The sequence below is a fragment of the Alligator mississippiensis genome, chromosome 1 (genome assembly GCF_030867095.1).
Source record: "Alligator mississippiensis isolate rAllMis1 chromosome 1, rAllMis1, whole genome shotgun sequence".
NCBI classification, from domain to species: Eukaryota; Metazoa; Chordata; order Crocodylia; family Alligatoridae; genus Alligator; species Alligator mississippiensis.
Window position 1 is genome coordinate 152413814 of NC_081824.1, and position 18396 is coordinate 152432209.

At 39.4% G+C, this 18396-nt stretch overlaps 1 protein-coding gene across 1 annotated transcript in view; it reads right to left on the minus strand.

The window, feature by feature from the left end:
* TARBP1 (TAR (HIV-1) RNA binding protein 1) overlaps positions 1–18396 on the minus strand; it is an 85390-nt gene that overhangs the window by 56367 nt on the left and 10627 nt on the right. Inside the window, exons 6-12 of the mRNA XM_059715535.1 lie at positions 17338–17435; positions 13253–13388; positions 10151–10247; positions 6858–6947; positions 3550–3688; positions 779–875; positions 358–533 (exon numbers count right to left, since the gene is read on the minus strand). Of these exons, the coding sequence (XP_059571518.1) occupies positions 358–533; positions 779–875; positions 3550–3688; positions 6858–6947; positions 10151–10247; positions 13253–13388; positions 17338–17435 (833 nt within the window). The remainder of the gene's footprint in view (positions 1–357; positions 534–778; positions 876–3549; positions 3689–6857; positions 6948–10150; positions 10248–13252; positions 13389–17337; positions 17436–18396) is intronic.

Consider the following 18396-nt stretch of genomic DNA (forward strand, 5'->3'; position numbering starts at 1 on the left):
GTTAAATTTACTAATTTCTATTACAGTTCACCATAACTCCTGTGTAGCACTGTTCGCAAATCATTAGTCATAAAGATTCTGAATTTAAAAACTATTTAAGAATTCTTTTAATAATGTACAAGCCAAAACCGAATGCAACTAACTCCCCCTTAGTACTACTAGCTATCAAGAATGGTAATAATTACTGAAAGCTTACTGTGAAACACTAAAGTCTGTAAACACTGAAGCCTGTAATGCAACTGCTACATTAATTAAAAACTGATAATATTTGGCAATATAATTTGAACACAACAAATACCTCATAATTTTAGTTTAACAATAAACAATATAGGACAATATACTTAAGATATTACTAACCATCTTGTGGATTAGAACATTTTAACGAACAGGTCTGTAATAACTTCAACAGCAATTGTAGGCTTTTATCAGCTTTCAGTGTTGGTATATAAACATTAGTGCCAAGTTTCAGCAAAACATCCAGAAGAGGGTACAAGAAAGCCTTCAATTCAATCCATTTTGTGTTGATTTTTTCACTACACAAAAACAAAAATTAAGAAGAGAATCATCTACTGAATGTATATTTAAAGCACCCAAGTCAAGCTGATAAGTCATCTTGACACCTTTGAAAATTTTACCAGGTGACAAGTGCTAAGGCAAGGACTAACATTTTGTTTCAAAGCCCACTGAAGTCAAGAACACCCATCCCACTGATTTCAGTGAGATCTGAACCAAGCCCAAAAGAAAAAATTGATGGGAAAATTAAATTTATAAAACTTACCTGTGTTTATTCTTCATTTCCTCTACATCTGCAGCCAGCAGAATCATTGTAGCAACAAGCTTAGCTTCAAACCAGTCAGGCATAAAGCAACTTTCCCCTGAATAAAGATAATTTAGAGTTTCCATGGTATTTAAAAAAAATACTCAGTATGGTAATTTTCTTTAACTTTTAATGTTGTTTATTTACAATCCTATTAGCAGAAGGTAATGGTATATAAATGATTAATGGATTCAATTACTAAATGTCAGGCTAAAGATTTGTAACAAGCTTTGAATTATTATATATAAATTTAAACTAGCTGAATTTTCTTCTTCTGTTAAAGAAGTGCTGAATCTACAGGTCTTTATCTTAAAAAACAGGTTATATACTTCATCTTTCAATAATTTGCTTTATTTAAGTACATTTAAAAAAAAAAATGTTGAGATTTTTCGGAGCAGCTTCACATGCTTGGGAGGTATGTAAATCCTGTTGAAAAATTCGGCTCCCTTAAACAGAAATACAGTAATGCAAATCTTTTACAAACTGTTTGCTATAAAAGAGTCTAAGAGCTATCATTTGAGATGAGTTTTGGATGTCCAACTCTGGGGATATAAAGACCTGCTCTGGAGTTTCAGCAGACAAGCAGTTACATCCCTGTCATTCTTACAAGTATAATTTTCTCAACAAGCTATTTATAAAATGTGGATAGGTGAAGTAAAATGATAGCTTTTTAATTTTTATAATAAGAAGTTTGCTTATTCATCTCACCTAGAGCTCCAAAGCAATGGTTAAATACACATTTCAGAAGATAGGGAGGTTCTGCCAAACTTGTTCTTAGGAAAAAGTATACCTTGGAAATTTCCAAATGAATTTGGTAACAATTTTAGATTCTCTAATTCAGGGCTGTCCAATTGGCAGTTCACAAGCAGTTAATCTGGGGCTCCAGGTTCCCACCCAGCCACCACTCCTACCCCTCACTCCAGTTGCAGGTCTCCATGCTCCTCCTCCCTGCAGCTTCCACTTCTTGCCCTTGCCTGAGAGTATGGGGTGACACAGTGCAGCCCACAGAGTCCCCACACACTATGGTGCAGCCAGGAAGGTGAGGTGAGGCCAGGGCACCCACATGTTGCAGTGCAGTGGGAAGCAGAGGGGCTTGCATATCGCAGTATAGTGGGGGAGGCACACTGCTGTTCGGGGGAAGGGGGATAGAGGGGGCAGCAATATCCTGCACTGGTATGACCTGTGCAGCATGCATCCCCCACACACTTAGTAATTCAACAGTCTGCTCTAATTATCATGAGTGAAATGAGATATTTTGGAGCATCTCCAATCATAAAAGATCTTAGAAAATTAATTTTCTAATGATACGATCTTGTTCTGATATACTCACCAGTACTAAAAACTGACACACACTTATTCTCTAGAGGGATAAATTTAACATGTCTGGCTTCTGACATTTCACATTTATAAACCTTATGTAGGAGCATGCATTTTATCAACATGATAGGTCTCACACAATAGTCAAAGATGCACAAAGAGATAAATTTGAAAGAAAATGATTGTAAAATAAATTCAGAATATCTGAAGTACTTGGCAATGTAAGAGAGAAGACTCTACATGCCTTTTGGATTACAAATATTTCAAGTTTAATAAGCTGAAGACTAGGCTCCAAAAATTATTGTGAACTTCCCTCTGACACTTGCAGGTTTAGTATGTGATATGCTTAATTGCACAACACAGCACTGATCCCATTAATAAAATAATAATATCCAGTTATCTGCATATCAGGTGAGTGCACAGGTATGCTTTGGTCTCACTATCTACTTTGTAAAATAACTGTACTCAACTTAACTGCATAATTAATAGACGAGGAGCTGTCAATTTCAAGACTTCTAAAACAGCCTTGAAATAACCAGGTCCCATCAATTTCAAGGTGGTTACAGACATAAGGCAGCGAGAATGGAAAGCAGGCTATTCCTTTAGCTAATGAGCATTGTTTACACTGAGGTCAGGTAAGCACACAGCCTTTTTTAAGTCCAAAGGCTATGCTCTTGAACAGAGTACAGTAACTTTCAAGAAAGATGTGCAGAAAGCTTCCGACTAAAAATACAGCATATCTGTATCTCCATAAGTGTGTTAGTTCAAGGGTAGCCAGAGTAGACAAGGTTCTGTGGGTAATAACTTCCAGGGTGTTTATTATACAAGTTTTGTTCGTAAAGACTGTGGATTTTTTAAACCGTGCACCCTAGAATCACAGGGTTGGAAGGACCTCAGAGATCACCTTGTATGCATGCAGGAATGTGACTCCTATAGCAACCATATCCAATGCTTATCCAAACTCTTCTTAAAAACTTCCAATAAAGAAGATTTTACATCTTCCTTAGGCAGTCTATTACTAGTCTATTCCACTGCAAATACTATTTACATGAACAACTTAACTATCTCCCCTGAAAAGTGGGCTGGAGAAAGAGAGGGGGGAAAAATACACAAAAAAACTAGCAATACTGCAACATTAAAATGCAAAGCAAGGACAAGAATAAATGCAGTTACAATTTTTTTCTTCAAATGTTATTTTTTATTCCAGTTTGTTCTTAAAAAACATTGCATTTAATATGCATTAAAAAAGAATTCTAAAACCTGGCTGGGATGCGGCGTTTAACCAGATTAACTCAGTACCAAAAACCTTCATCCTACTTGCACAATTTTTGAATAAGTGATTTCATAACCTTAATATTCTGACACTAGACTCTGCACTTAAGATACATAAATTCATAAATATTATCTGAACTTACTTCCAGATGGTGGTGTCTTGAGGTAATCTTCAACAAGAGTAAGTACATATGTACTTAATGATGATCTCTCTTGATGCTCAAGATCACATTTTATGGACTTTCTGAAGTGGCCGTCATTAGTGCACAGCCAACTGCAAAGCTAAATAAAACAAATACATTACTATTTATAAACATATCTACAAGTTTTCACTTTGGCTGCATGCATACATTCAAATTATCTAGGAGAATTCTCTGAGGTTTGTTCTCCTGGTAGAGCAACTTACCCAGAACGGCGTGTACACACATTTGAATGCTGAGGCCCTGATGAGTAGAAAGCCTGTAATGCTGACAGTGTGCTGCTGGGGTGGCGGTGTCCACATATCTGTGTGCTCTGCAAACTTCCTTAGTCTGCCTGGCAACAGATGGCAGCAGGGCATAGGGGGAAGTTCTGGTTGACTGCCCCAGACTGCTCATGGTCAACCTGTGGGGACTGTTCTTCTCTCTACTGGAAGAGTCCAGCAAGTGACAGACTCTCTCTCAAGAAGAGAAGGCAGATGCTAGAGGACTCTTCTCTTCTGAGAGAAGCCATTGCATATACAGACATTTGTTCTCCCGAGTTCTCCTGGGAGTGATTTAACTCTGGTTATCCTCAGGTCATTTTACTCCTGTACCAGGCATTTTTAATTTGGAGACAAAGCCTGAGTATCTATATACTTGTGGGTTCTCCTGGGAGAGCAGCAACTTTTTATCAGTACAGAAAAGCATCTACACATGAGCAAACAATCTGGCTGCTGAAAGTTATATCAGTCACAGATGACACTTTTCACTAATAGTTATACAAAAATGTGTAATGTAGACCTGCCACTACATACATAACAATACATTAAACTGCTTGCAACTATACAATGGATGTTAGTTTTCTTAAAAAAAAAAAAAAGTATTCTAAACAGGGGCAAATCCAGAAGGGGTGCAGTCATGACCGGTGCGTGACCCCAGCAGCTGGGGGGGCACAGCTGCGCCGGTGGGAGGGCGGCAGCAGGAGCCTGGCATCAGTGAGCAGGGAGTTCCCACAGACGCCATCGGCAGCAGCCAGGGGCGATCATGGATCGCCTGCAGACACCAATGGCACTGCCATTGGTGGGGTGGTGAGCAGCGACTGCCTGCAGGCGCCGCCGACACTGTCAGCGGCACCTTTTTGCAGGGAGTGCACAGCCACTTGCACCTATGTGCTGCCCCTGGGCGCAGTGGTGCACCTGCACCCCTCTTTTCTGACCATGTAGCAGGAGCAGCAACTGGGGACCATTTTAAGTCCCCAAAGATAAGAATTCTCCTCCTTTTCACCCCAGTGCTCAGAAGCATGTACCTTGCCCTCCCTCCTGCCTGCTGCTGCAATTGTCCCAGCAGCAAGGGGAGCTCCAGAGCTGCTCCAGGTGGACTGCATGGGGGCTGGCCTCAGCATGGGACAGCAGCTACTGTTTCCTCCTTCCTGCTAGGTTTCCCTGGTGGAGGGAAGAGAAGTTCCTCACCATCCAGCCCTGAAACAAACACAGGGAGGGGGAACCCACCTGCCACTAATGTCCCAGGCTGAGCCCAGCCCAGCTCACAGGTCAGCTGAAATAGTTTTGGAGTGCCCAAACTCTCCAGGACAGTTCGGACGACAGCAGCAGGCAGGGGAAAGGGATGGGGGGAATTCTTATCTATTCTGAGGACTTAGAAGTCCCCAGCTGCTAGTCCCATAGTGTGGTCCGCACATTGTGGTGCAAGGAGGGGCTTGGGTGAAGTGAGAGGAGGCTGGGGAAGGGGGTGCACCCACCACTGCAGCACCAGTCACTGCTCCTTCATCTCCCTTCATAAAATCCTGGATCCACTTCTGCGTATGAAAATTAAGTTCATTTGCTTTCATTTCTGTGTGTCTTTATCTTTTTGTGTATATGTGTAATTTCCTTTAAAATGCCCATGCCTATTTAAGCTTTTATACATCACAAGTAGATACTATCCATCATTATTAATTAATTCACCTGTTATGCCTCTGCAAACAGACGCATGTACTTTTTCGGCTAATTTGATACGAATATCTAAACTCCATTAAATGCATGAAGGAATGTTGAGGGGGCACCATGCACAAGGCATATATTACTTTTTTTTAATTATCAATATACAACAAGAACTTGACAACATCACACAATGAAATAGTATGAGTGAACCTTTTGCAACTGATTTCACAGGTGTTACAATGTATTTAATTAAGCCAGTGATCATTTCCATAGCAACAACTACATTTCCCACCTTCTGGTTTAGTAAGCCTATCCTATCTACTCTTACAACACAAAAATTACAACCACCATTTGTGCAGTGCAGCTGATTCTGATGATGAGTTCAATGTTTTTCACATTATTACGAGGTGAAAATGAATCAGTACTTATTGCCAAAAGATACTGTTTTAAAACGAAAGGCAGAAGCTGAAACAGCTGAAGTCAGTAAGTACAGTATCTGTGAATATCAGTTTCAATCTCTGAATTTGAAACTTACAGGTGTAGGCAGGGCTGTTCCTAGGGGGTTGCGAATCGGGGCAACCGCCCCAGGTCCCACACTTTGGGGGAGCCCCAGGGACCTGGGCGGAGCTGCTGTGCCGACTGCACCACGGTCAGCTTCACATCCAGCAGCTCAGCACCCGCTGCCACTGCTGAATCCACCACCAGCTTCCTCACATCCAGGGGCAGGGCACCGCACAGGCCAATTTGCCCCAGGCCCCACACCCTGCTTGGGTCATCTCTAAATTTAACTGGGTAATTTAAATTGACTTAATCTCTGTTAAGTTTATGAAAGCATATTTTGCACGTCTCTCCATCTGGGTTGGGCAGGGGCACGAACAAAACTAACTCAAAGGGAGGCTCAGCTCTAAAAGTTTGAAAACTGCAGCCTTAATGCCACTCCTCATTCACAGCAAAAACACAACAGAAGTGCTACCTCAAGAAGGAGACTTTTTTCTGAAGAATTCACAGTCAGTGAAGGAGGAAAGGAACAACTTTTTTTTTTTTAAATAACCTTCAATAGGCAGTGAAGATGCATGTATTTTTTTTTAATTCAGAACCTGCCAAATGACTTGTTTACAGTCAAAATTAATACCTTCTTAACGTTAGAAATCATAGTTTCCAGGTAAAAAGCACAAATCTTACCACCTAGGTACAAAACAAGATCAGCATTAAGGTAGTTCACACACACAAAATAGAGAATTAAAAACATAAGCTATAACTCATACCAAAAAATTAATGTGGTTTACTGAAGGACATACTGATTACCACAATAACAGCAGCAGTTTCAGTTCTTACCTCCACCCACAGTATCGTTCCCCTCCTTAAGGATTCCTCTGGTCTAAGAGATGCAAGGTAACTTGAAACTTCTGGAAGTGACACTTTCTCCTAAAGGAATTATTCAAGAATCAGAATCCCCCCATATAAGGAAATTTTTTTTTAAAGTTCAAAAAAAAATGTTCTGTGATACTTCAGTGGTAATTCAGGAGAGTTTGTTTCCATCTGACAAGAAGAAGATATTAACTTTTTCCCTTACCACCCACTAAGGTGCACTCTCAAGTTATTCATTTCTGCCTTTTTTCAACTGCCAGCATAAGTTCATCAGAATGTATAATTCCTATAGAATATAGAATTCCTATAATTAATATACCTAGTTGTGGGTGTACACTGACAGTTCAAGAAAAGATGTAGTCACTTATTTCATTTTTTTTAATGAGGATCAGATTAACTTTTGTTATATTGATTTTGTCAAAGCTCCAACTAAATCTTTTGATTGACAAGGAATCTCTGTTCAAGTAGGTCCACAGTGACCTACAAAATGCACAGGGAGTTCTGCAGTGATTGGAGATCCCTGAACAGAGAAAAAAGTGTCATTATACTAACTTAAGAAGAAAGGGTGCCAAAAGGCAGCTTGTACAGTACCCATAGCTTAACATCAGAAAGTGGTGGTGGATGGGTCATTTTTGACCTGGAGGGATGTGGGCAGTGGGGTCCCCCAAGGCTCGGTCCTTGGACCGGCACTGTTCAACATCTTCATCAGTGACTTGGACAAGGGGGTAAAAAGCACCCTATTCAAACTTGCTGACAACATTAAGATGTGGGGGGATGTGGGCAAGCTAGAAGGGAGGAATAGGCTGCAATCGGACCTAGATAGGTTACAGGGGTGGGCGGATGAGAACAGGATGGGATTCAATACTGACAAGTGCAAGGTACTGCACTTAGGGAGGAAGAACCAACAGCATACCTACAGGCTGGGGAACTCCCTTCTTGTCAGTGTAGAGGCAGAAAAGGATCTTAGAATCATTATTGATGCCAAAATGAACATGGGCCAACAGTGTGGGGACACGGTCAGGAAGGCCAACTATACCTTGTCATGCATCCACAGATGCATCTCGAGCAGGTCCAAGGAGGTGATCCTCCCACTCTATGTGGCACTGGTCAGGCCGCAGTTGGAGTACGGCGTCCAGTTCTGGGCGCCACACTTCAGGAGGGATGTGGACAACTTGGAGCGGGTCCATAGGAGGGCCACTCGCATGATCAGGGGCCAGCAGGGCAGGCCCTATAAGGAGAGGCTAAGGGACCTGAACCTATTCAGCTTCCACAAGAGAAGGCTGATGGGGGATCTAGTGGCCTGTTACAGACTAGTCAGAGAGGACCAGCAGGCATTGGAGGAGTCCCTGTTCCCCCGAGCGCTACCAGGACTGACTAGATATAATGGTCACAAGCTGGCAGAGGGTAGATTCAAACTAGATATCAGGAGGCGCTACTTCACAGTCAGGGTGGCTAGGATCTGGAACCAACTTCCAAGCGAAGTGGTGCTGGCTCCTACCCTGGGGGTCTTTAAGAGGAGGTTAAACAAACACCTTGTTGGGGGTCGTTTGACCCCAGTACTTTTTCCTGCCATGGCAGGGAGTCAGACTTGATGATCTGCTCAGGTCCCTTCCAACCCTACCAACTATGAAACGCTGCACAAAAACAGAATGGGAAATAACTACCTAGGCAGCAGCACTGATGAGAAGCTGGGGATTTCATTACACTATAGACTAGTGGTTCTTAACAGTGATAGTGTGATGAAGGCACTCCTGCTACAGCAGCAGCCAGGTACATCTGCTGCATTAGGGATCTGTTCAACCTAAAGCAGGCAGGAGCTGGTTCCGCTGCGGCCCTTCCTAAGCCAACACATCCCACGTTCCCCATGGAAAAGAGGGGTGCATGGAACTGTTCCTCTCTGAACCAAGCCCTAATGCAGCAGGAGTGTGCACACATACCACAGCTGGCTGTGCGGCAGGCGTGGGCGGTTTTATCAGGAGGCAGTATCGCCTGGTTCAGAAGCATCGAGGTAAGCTCAGGTAGAACCAATACTGGTTCTCAACTGGAGGCGTGCCCTGACTATGAAAAGGTTGAAAACCACTGCTCTAGACTCAAAGTCAACAATATGATGTAGTCACAAAAAAGCAAGAGTTTTGGGCTGCATTAACAGAAGCATTGCATGTAAGACACAGGAAGTGATGACACCATGCTATTCAGCACCCTGGTTAGGCCTCAGCTAAAATATTATGTGTAGGTCTGAGCCCCACATTTTAAGAAGGACAAGGAAAACTGGAGAAGATCCAGAGGAAAAAAATAAAGACAATAAAGAAAGTTGGAATATGAGGAAAGGTTGAGAGAACTAAATATGTTTAGCTTGGAAAAAAGGAGATTAACATGAAGGAATATAAACTACAGCAAAACAAATTTGGGTTAAATCACAGAAAAAAAATTCTAGGTGTAAAACAATGGAACAAGTTAACCAGGAATGCTCTGGAAACCCTTTCTTTGCAGGTTTTCAAAAATATGATGGATAATCATTTTTCTGGAATAGTTTAGGAACAGATTATTGTTTAGGTCCCTTCTAACCCCATGGTTTTTTGCATTATACATAAACTGTAGTTTAATATAATTTTTACCTAGAAATTTTACAGAATAACCTCAAGAAAAAGAAAGGCACAAATCACTAAGCAGTAATGGCAGGTTTCAAGGTTTGGTAAAAAGTTTTTTGAGCTATCTAACACACCAAAATAATCTCTGAATTTTTAAGCGATATCAGGCTATTTAAAGATTGTGATGGAAGAAAAAAAATCTTTCTGGTTCAACTTAAGAATCTGATAGCTAAAGAATAAATGGTGAATTAGACAACAGATATTCAAGACTAAAGACAGTGATAGTTCAGCCTTAATTATTGTATCACCATCCTGACATTAAAAAAATAGAGATCTGCAAACGAACATAATAAAGAAATAAATATTTATAATGTAAACTGTTATAAGAAGCATTTGTACTTAGTACAATGAGGTCCTAAGTCTTATGGCAATAGAAGTAGATAGTAAAGTATGGTAGAGTATTTGACAAAAAGAACCAAATTGTTTCTTACAATGAAGTGAAGTTACGCTTCCATTACTCAAACTAATGCTTTTTGACCATAGCATTTGACCATTCCCAAAATTACCATTTCAGCAAAATCAGTTGCTCTAAGTTCTATTTGGCAGCATTTTTTATGCTGTGTTATCATCTATAAGAAATAACTTACTATGGGAGGAGGAGGAGGCACTTACCACATCTACTAAATTCATAGCTGTTTGAAGAAGATAGCACTGAGCAGCTCCCCGTAAGAGAATTTGATGTGTAATCATAGTACACTGCAGGACATCTCTAAAAATAGGAAAAATCTGCACTTTAATATAGATTTATACATTTGAGCGGATTAAACAGTTCTTCAAATACACCTTTACTGATCAAACATATTTTAATAATGGATATTAATATGATGGATTATAGAATCTGCTATATGCTCTCTAAACACAAATAAAGCTCTTCCTGTATCACACAGAATGCTATTTAATTAAATAAAAAAATCAAAACCAAAACCATGTTTCTTAATATACATACAAAAATTAAGAGAACATATGGACATACTTCCACCTACTTCAAAACCCAAAAGCATAGAAATGAAAAGTTAGAAGAAATGTCTCCATTTTGTAAGAATTAAGAAATGTATTGTAAATATGCAATAGGTGTTTGGATATATTTTGTTACACAAGGTATAAGCCTATCTTTCAGGAAACCGAATTTTAAGCAGAGACAGACAACACAGATACTTAAAATGCTAATGTTGGCAGTATGAAATTATGATAAGCCATAGATGTGCTAATGTAGGAGAAATGGTTGATAACTAATAGGAAGCTGACTACTAGGCCAAGGAGGTGTCAAGGAGGTTTGCTCTACAAAGTCTAGGAAGACCCTCAAGAACAGACAAAGAAAAGGAGGAAGGTTTTGTGTACTGGGAATGACAAGGTAAATCTGTTGGAAGTTTAGGTAATTTCTAACCAGTTCAGAAGAAGGCAGATGAAATGAGAAATCTAGGGGGATAAAATGGAGTGAGAGAGGGATTCTTTGCTAGTGTGAGCTGATCTGCTGAAGCAAGCCAGCATGGGACAGCTAGAATCTCTCTGACTAGCCCAGCTGAAAGTATTCTGATCAAATGCTTGTACCCATGATTACTGTGTGGGTGCAAGTCATTAATAAGTATTGTAACACCACAATTGAATGTACAGTTAGTATTTTGTTATATAGTATTTTGGAACATCCATCTAAACTAACTTTAGATTTAACAAAAGCTTTTTGGCTGAACAGCTAACTGGATCATTCAAAATTCCACCAATGCTTGCATCACTTAAAACCCTATTAATAATACAATCAAGGACTCAAAAGTTTTTATTTCCTTTTTCTACCAGGTACTGAAATGTGACACAGATCTTTAAGTTCATCAAATACTCCACAAAAAAACTTCAAATGCTCTTATATCACTATATCAGCATATCTACCACACATTGAATAATTTTTGGAAGTTACTCTGTCTTAACACTGCTCAGGATATTGGTAAGATTTTTTTCTGTTAAAAGTGTGAATTTGATTAAATTGGGATAAGTGCTGCTTTTGGAAGCAAAAGCATGCTAGCCTCTCCTACCCACCAACAGTGGAGTATTTGACAGCTTTTCTCAGGCGGTTGCACAGTTGGTTGTAGGAAAAAGCAGCACACTGGAGACCATGGGTTCTATCCCTGACTGTGGAAAACATGTAGGTACTAGCCAGAGACTGATGTGCTTTGTTCATCCTGTATGTAAGGCTGTGTGGCTGAACAGCTAAAACTAGGTCTACCACACTAGATTTCATGCCAGAATCTTGGCCTCTATCTGTAGTGATCTTGTGTAAATCCTTTATCTTATTTATAAGATGTACTACAGTCTGGACATGGGGCTTGTTCATGGTCCTGGTTAATAACAGAAGTATGGAGATGCATGGGAATATAAACCAGGGTTTATATTCAAAGATAAATCGTATCCTCTTTCCCAGCAAAAAGAACATGTATTCAAGCTTCAGGGTATTTGGTAATTGAGCTAATTGTTCTCTCTAGCTTGCCCTCTTTCAAATATATAGCACTTGCACTCCCCTCCCCAAATACTTAACCTCAGTGGACATGTTATGTGATCGCTACTAAATCCAGTGAGTTCATTTTGGTGTGCTTCTTTCCATGTATGGAAAGAATAAAAAGCAGCAAATGATAACTTTCATTTATAGCCCTATCTATTTATAAAGTATCTTGGATGTACAGCAAAGCACAGAAACCAGCATTTCAGGTGTCCTGAAAAAGGGATCCAAAAGATGGAAAAATCAAGTGGGAAAAATGCAGAAAATGATGATTACAGAACTCGCAATACTTTGTATGGAGGTTGGGAATGCAAAATGATTCCTCCTGAGGTAGAGGTGCATCTCTGGCTGAATCAGAGATGCATGTCTACCCCGCCTACTGCCTCACTTGAGACTAACATGGCTAAGTACTTCTCCCTTCTAAGAAAGACACGGCAACTTCATGTAAGTGGGGGGGGTGCTTGGGCAGGGGGGCAGGCAATCGCACCTAAACAGAAGCAGCTAATATTTGAAATGCTTCTCTCCCCTCACTGTTCACTAGAGGGCATCACTCCAGACAGGTCTCCACAAGATCCTTGTTGACAAAGAAATCAAGGAATAAATGTGCTGAATTAGTGCATCTCTCTTTTGCCCCAATCATAACCCCTTCACAAGTCAGCTTCCTATGCTATGAGGATTACAGCCAGCTGCATACACAGTGTTGTAACAAGGAGTATAGAAGACTTGTGATGCTGCTGCCATCATCTGCTGTATTAAGCACAGTTTCTGCCACTACTGGCTTATAACCCTTAGCTTTACCAGGACCAACTAAGAAACCAATAAACCAGTCAACACAGGAGACTGCTTTTTTACATGTTTCACTGTTCCTAATGTTCACTTAAATGTATTTTTTATTAAGAATACTTTTGCCCCACTGCTTAACCCATTGCCATACTTACCTTTAGAGAGTAGGCATGTGTAAAAAGGCCTGTTTGAGGAAAGTCTGTTGGAACTGAGCCAAAGCAGACAAACATTCAAATTTGGACAAAAGTGAAAGCCTCTCTATTGGATCACTGTATGGGGAAAAATGCACGCCGCGTACTTTTTGGATGACTGGATAAAGAAACGTTTTTTTCATTTTAAGCTAACATTTTTTTCAAGAATCAAATTCTGTTGCCAAGATGGGGGTTTTTTTTAATCTCCTAGAAGGGATGCACCAGAGAGAAACATAATACAATGAAGTATTTTACCTTAGTGCATGAAGTCCTTCCGTTCCCAATGCTTTACATGCTGGGATACATGCCAGTGCCATAGATAGGAACAAAATGGGAACAGCACACCAATGTCTGCTTGTCATCTTCTGAATAAATTTTAACAGAAAACTGCCTAAAGACAAACAAAAGAAAATGATGAGCAATTGAAATACTACAATATTCTAAAACACTGTCGTATTTTGAATATAATACCCTAACAGATAAAAACCTTCTTTTCAATGTAAATTTCTAATTTGTATTCTCGGATTCCATTTCCTATTCTCTAAAATCTTCTAAATGGCAGGGAAGAAAGTAGTCTGAAAGAAGTCCAGGTTTTCATGATGCACATTCAAGATCCTGTTCTGTATCACTTAAGCAACACATTCAAATCAAGCACTTAAACAGGAATTTAATATTTTATTTAGTTTTAAATTATTTTATTCAAGGATGGTTTTAATTTGCAGCATATTTTTCTTGATCATACAGTGCCATAAAGTAATTGCACAAAAAGGACGCGTTAAGCTTTTCTGGTCAGCAAATAAATGAATAAAGGAAAAAATGAATTATACATGTGTACAATATTTTACTTTAAATAAATAAATGCTTCTCCATTTACAACTAATAACATAAACCTTCCCAGGAAAACTCATGGACCCACCATCATTTTTATCTTTTATAGTTTGCAATAGGGAATTAATTATAATGTTGAATTTAAGTGAAGTTTTCTATGGAAAAAATTGGACTTTTAACTGCCAAGAGATCACCTGTTTTCTAAGAATATAAATGTTGGCCCTCTTTTTCTGACCTCCTCCTCTCTCAATTCCCTTTTTCTGTAAATGTCTGCAGTTTGTAACCCCCATTAGAGGAAGCAAGATGCTGATGCACTATCGGCCTGGCCAAAAAACAGCTTGAAAGTTCTGGGCCCATAAGACAATCCAAGTAGAGAAATTATCATAGAAAATTCTCTCTATCTGAAGTACTGTTACTGAAAAAAAATAACTTCACAATTAATTATAAAAATACTTGCATTATGATTGTTCAATTACTTTAAACCAGTCATAGATTATAGAGTTGAGAAATAATCATAGGTATATGTGCAGATCAGACGCCCAGAACCAGAATGCACAGAATTCCATCATTAACAGGGATAAAAGATGATATATTCCTCAGTTACACTCAGCAGGAGTTCCTGAGTGCTGAATACCTTTGAAATCAGGCCCGCTGTATTTATACTTCCCTATGAAGCATCCCTTACACTAGAGTTTGCCAAACCAATTCAATTTTATTACAGAACAATAAAAAAAGCACTAGATTTTTCCAAAGCTGTTCACTGTCACAGAAGAAAAACACTTCAAAATGACATACTGATTTCTCTGTGATTTCACAGCTGCTGTTACCTGTTTAGCAAATTATCTTTTCAAAGATAAAAAAAAATGCCTACTTACTCTGTTTTAAACTGTTTGTGACATCTTGATTTAACAGGAAAAGGCCTGATGAAAAGTACACTATGGAAATATGACTCAGATATTGATTTGTCTAATTCTGTAATAATAAATAAAAGGTTCTTATTAAATGTAGTACTTGTGGCTTTGGTAATCTTATTGAACTTGGATATTTTCAGACTTGCACCTTGATCTTACAAGGTCCACTTGGGAGGAACATGCTGTTCAGAGAGAACCTACGGCAATCAAGGAGATGCCAGGCAGCTTCAGGAAGGGGGAAAGCAGGTGGAGAAGAGCACAAAGTTTATTGCAGAATCAGGACTGCTGATTGAATGGCTTAACTGCAAGAAGTCTTCCAACTTTAGAAAAATATAGGCCAAGCTCTTACTTAGCAAACAGTTTTTAGTTGTCTCTTATGGGATATATGAAGGACTCTTCAGGATTTGGAAACAATTTTGATTTTAGTGAGATTTGTTTGCCTTGCCTAATACGTAAGTTATATAGAACAATTAATTACTCGTCTTACAGTAACTGGTTCTTTGAGATGCTGCAGTCAGTGTGGATAGGTGTGTATATGCCCCAGGCATGCAAGTCCAAACATTTCTGAAGGGCAGCATAATTAACTGGGGCACATGCCTTGCACCGCCTCATGCTCCTGCTGAGCAGCCATCTACAATCCCTCAGCAACCGCACAACTCAAACCCTGCAGTAACTGAGGCCTCCTAACAGAAGAAATGAATCACAGAATACAAAGTATCATCATCTCAAAGAGAAAGCTATTTTCTTTAAAAAAACTGCATTATTGTGGTTCCTATTCTTGTTGACTTGCAAATAATGATCTCTGCATGAACGAGAAGTATCAGCTAAATCAGTCAAACAGCTCTTGAAAGACTGTTTTTTTTAAACTCCTTTATCCATGCTGATTGCCATTTCAAGGGCTTAACTTTCCATAAAAGTCACTGGGTTAACTCAGTGTTGCCACTTGAAGACTTCAGATTAAAGCACTTCAGAGGGAAGCAATAAATTGGACCTCTGTTCTAGTGGAGTGTTCCAGCATTTTCAGAGATGGGTGGAAATCCATTGTGTAGTACTTTGTAGTACAAAGGATTGCCTTCGGATGGGCTGGAAATGGCCAAAAAGAGGTAAGAAGGTAAGGCCCAAACTATTTTGACAGTGACAGAACATGGTAGAATTCTGGGAAAGGTAATATGTGCCAGCACATGGCACAAGGATCTCAGACATGTCCATATAATCCTTCTTGGGTGTTGGACACAGCTTGACCAGACCTATGTGCAAAATTTAAATGACTATATTATAATATCAGTGCCTTTTGCACAAATGTAAACTCATGACTGGGACCACCTGAAACAACAATACAGTTAATCCCATCTCTAGCTTTCGTATCAAGTACACCCCATGCCCAAATACTTTAAAATGATTTTAAATAAGTTCCCCTTACAAAGTGATTGCCTCTACCTTGTTATCACATTCCTTGGCAATCTAGGTGTCTGTGCCAGTTGGAAAATATTTTGGGATCTGCCCTGTTATAACAATGACTTATACAGTGCCTTACAATTCATGGTCTAAGGTGCTCAATTCAAGTAATCAAGCCTTACTGCAATGAATCAAGTAGTAAACCTCTGGTTTAGGGTGTTGGACTCAAGCAATCAAGCCATACTATAGTTAAGCAAATGATAAACCTCCGGAGCAGTCAAGGTTTTTGTGCATGTCAGTTTCACCGACAACAACCAGAGATGGATCCAAAAGGCTAACATTTACAAGACAACCAAAGAACCCTGATCTTCAGCCCATCAAGAAAATATGCTTTGAAGAATGAATATGAGGAGAGTGAAGCTACCAGAAAAGTGCACTCAGAAAAGAAGCACCATGTTGACCCATCATAACCTGCACCCAGCTAACATTCCTGAGCGACAGATCCATGCCTGGTGAGAAGCTGCAAAGATCAGGACTGCTTCCTTGCCTGTGTTGGTGAGAAAACCACTATTACAGCTAAAAATATACTGGACTTGATTATAGCTTATTTTATTTGTCGATTGCAACAGCCTCTCTGTTATTTCCTATAAAACTTGTTATTTAATTAATAAAGCCTTTCTGCTAATTATCAATGTAAGTGTCATTTCAGTCTTTCCATGCACTAAGCATCCCATTTTAATTGCAACATTGGGTTCTATGTAATTATCTAAACTAAAATGCGTGGTCCAGATGGGCCCTGTTACTCCAAATTTTCCTGTTACACACGATGGAGCACATGAACACTGATAAGAGGAGCCACACTGATGGGCTCTCATAATCAAAAGAAATATTTTTATGAAAAATGTTTTTAAAAAGCACAAACAGACTAAAAAACTGTTTATCTTCAGTGTTTTTTCTTTATAATTATCTCTAACTTCTTTACAAAACAGTGTTTTAGCAGTACTGCCAAAGCTTTTCACTGACATGTAAGAGCTCTTCCTACACCTTGACAGGTGCAGTACAAAGGGGATGACTGCTTTTCAGTTTTATTAAGGAGTGGAGAAACCAGTTGTTAATATTTACATCAACTACAGAAAGTAGATTCATGACCTTTACAATGTTCTAAAAATAAACTAACGAACGAACGAATGAATAAATAAAACATACTTTTTTCTTCTTCTGGAAGGAGTGTGAGGTACACAACCAAAAACTTCTGAAATTTTATTCCTATGGGAGGACAGGCTCCTATCAATTGCCCTGGTGATCTGTATGGTAAAAAACAAAATATACACAGTGTACATATTAACAGTGCTTTATAGGGAGGGATCTCAAAGCCTCTTAAAAACAAAGCTAACCATAAGTATTACGTGATTCATTAATTAGAGTAAAGCTAGCCACTAAAAGAAGCTTTTCAACCTACCAGAAGAATTTTTAGTTTTATTAAAAAGTATTTTTAATACTTTCGAAGGGTACTGTAACTGTACTATAAAAACTGGAATATAAAAATTCCATTCATGGATCAGATCTGTGTCCAGGTTAGTCCATTATTTTGTCTCTAACAATATCCAGCACCAAATGCATCAGACAAAGATGAAAGAAATCTTGAAATATGCAGATGTGGAATGATCTAACCTTAATGAAGCTCTCACATAAATTTCTAATAGTTATGGGTTTAAGATCCAAAACATGAGCTTTTATATCCTTCCCAAAAGTGATTAGCACTACCTATTGTAACTCTGGATATTCTTGGTATCCACATAAATGTCTAACTTCTATTTCTTCATATTTTAAAATACACACATTTAAAATAGAGGAGCATAGAGACTCCCCCCCAGCCATAAATGCTCTCTCAGTTTTATCTGGATTGACCAATAGTCAGTAGGGGTGTACGAAATGGGCCCTATTCGATTCGGATTCAGCCCAAGTCGGGGACAATGATTTGATTAATTGATTTGGATCACTGTCCCCAATTTGATTCGATACCAATTCGGAGAATCAGCGATTTGGACATAAACACAGCTTTAACTGTTTTTTCTACATACCTCGAGGTACCAAGCACAGCTTGTGAACGCTGCGATGCTGGGGCAAATGGAGCATCCCATAGGAGTACGGAGAGCCCCCCCTGTGTGCTCAGCAGCAAACCCAGAAGTGGACTGGAAATACTTCCGGTCCACTTCTGGGTCCACTGTGCAGCACACTGCCCCCCCCCCGGACGATTGGCCCACG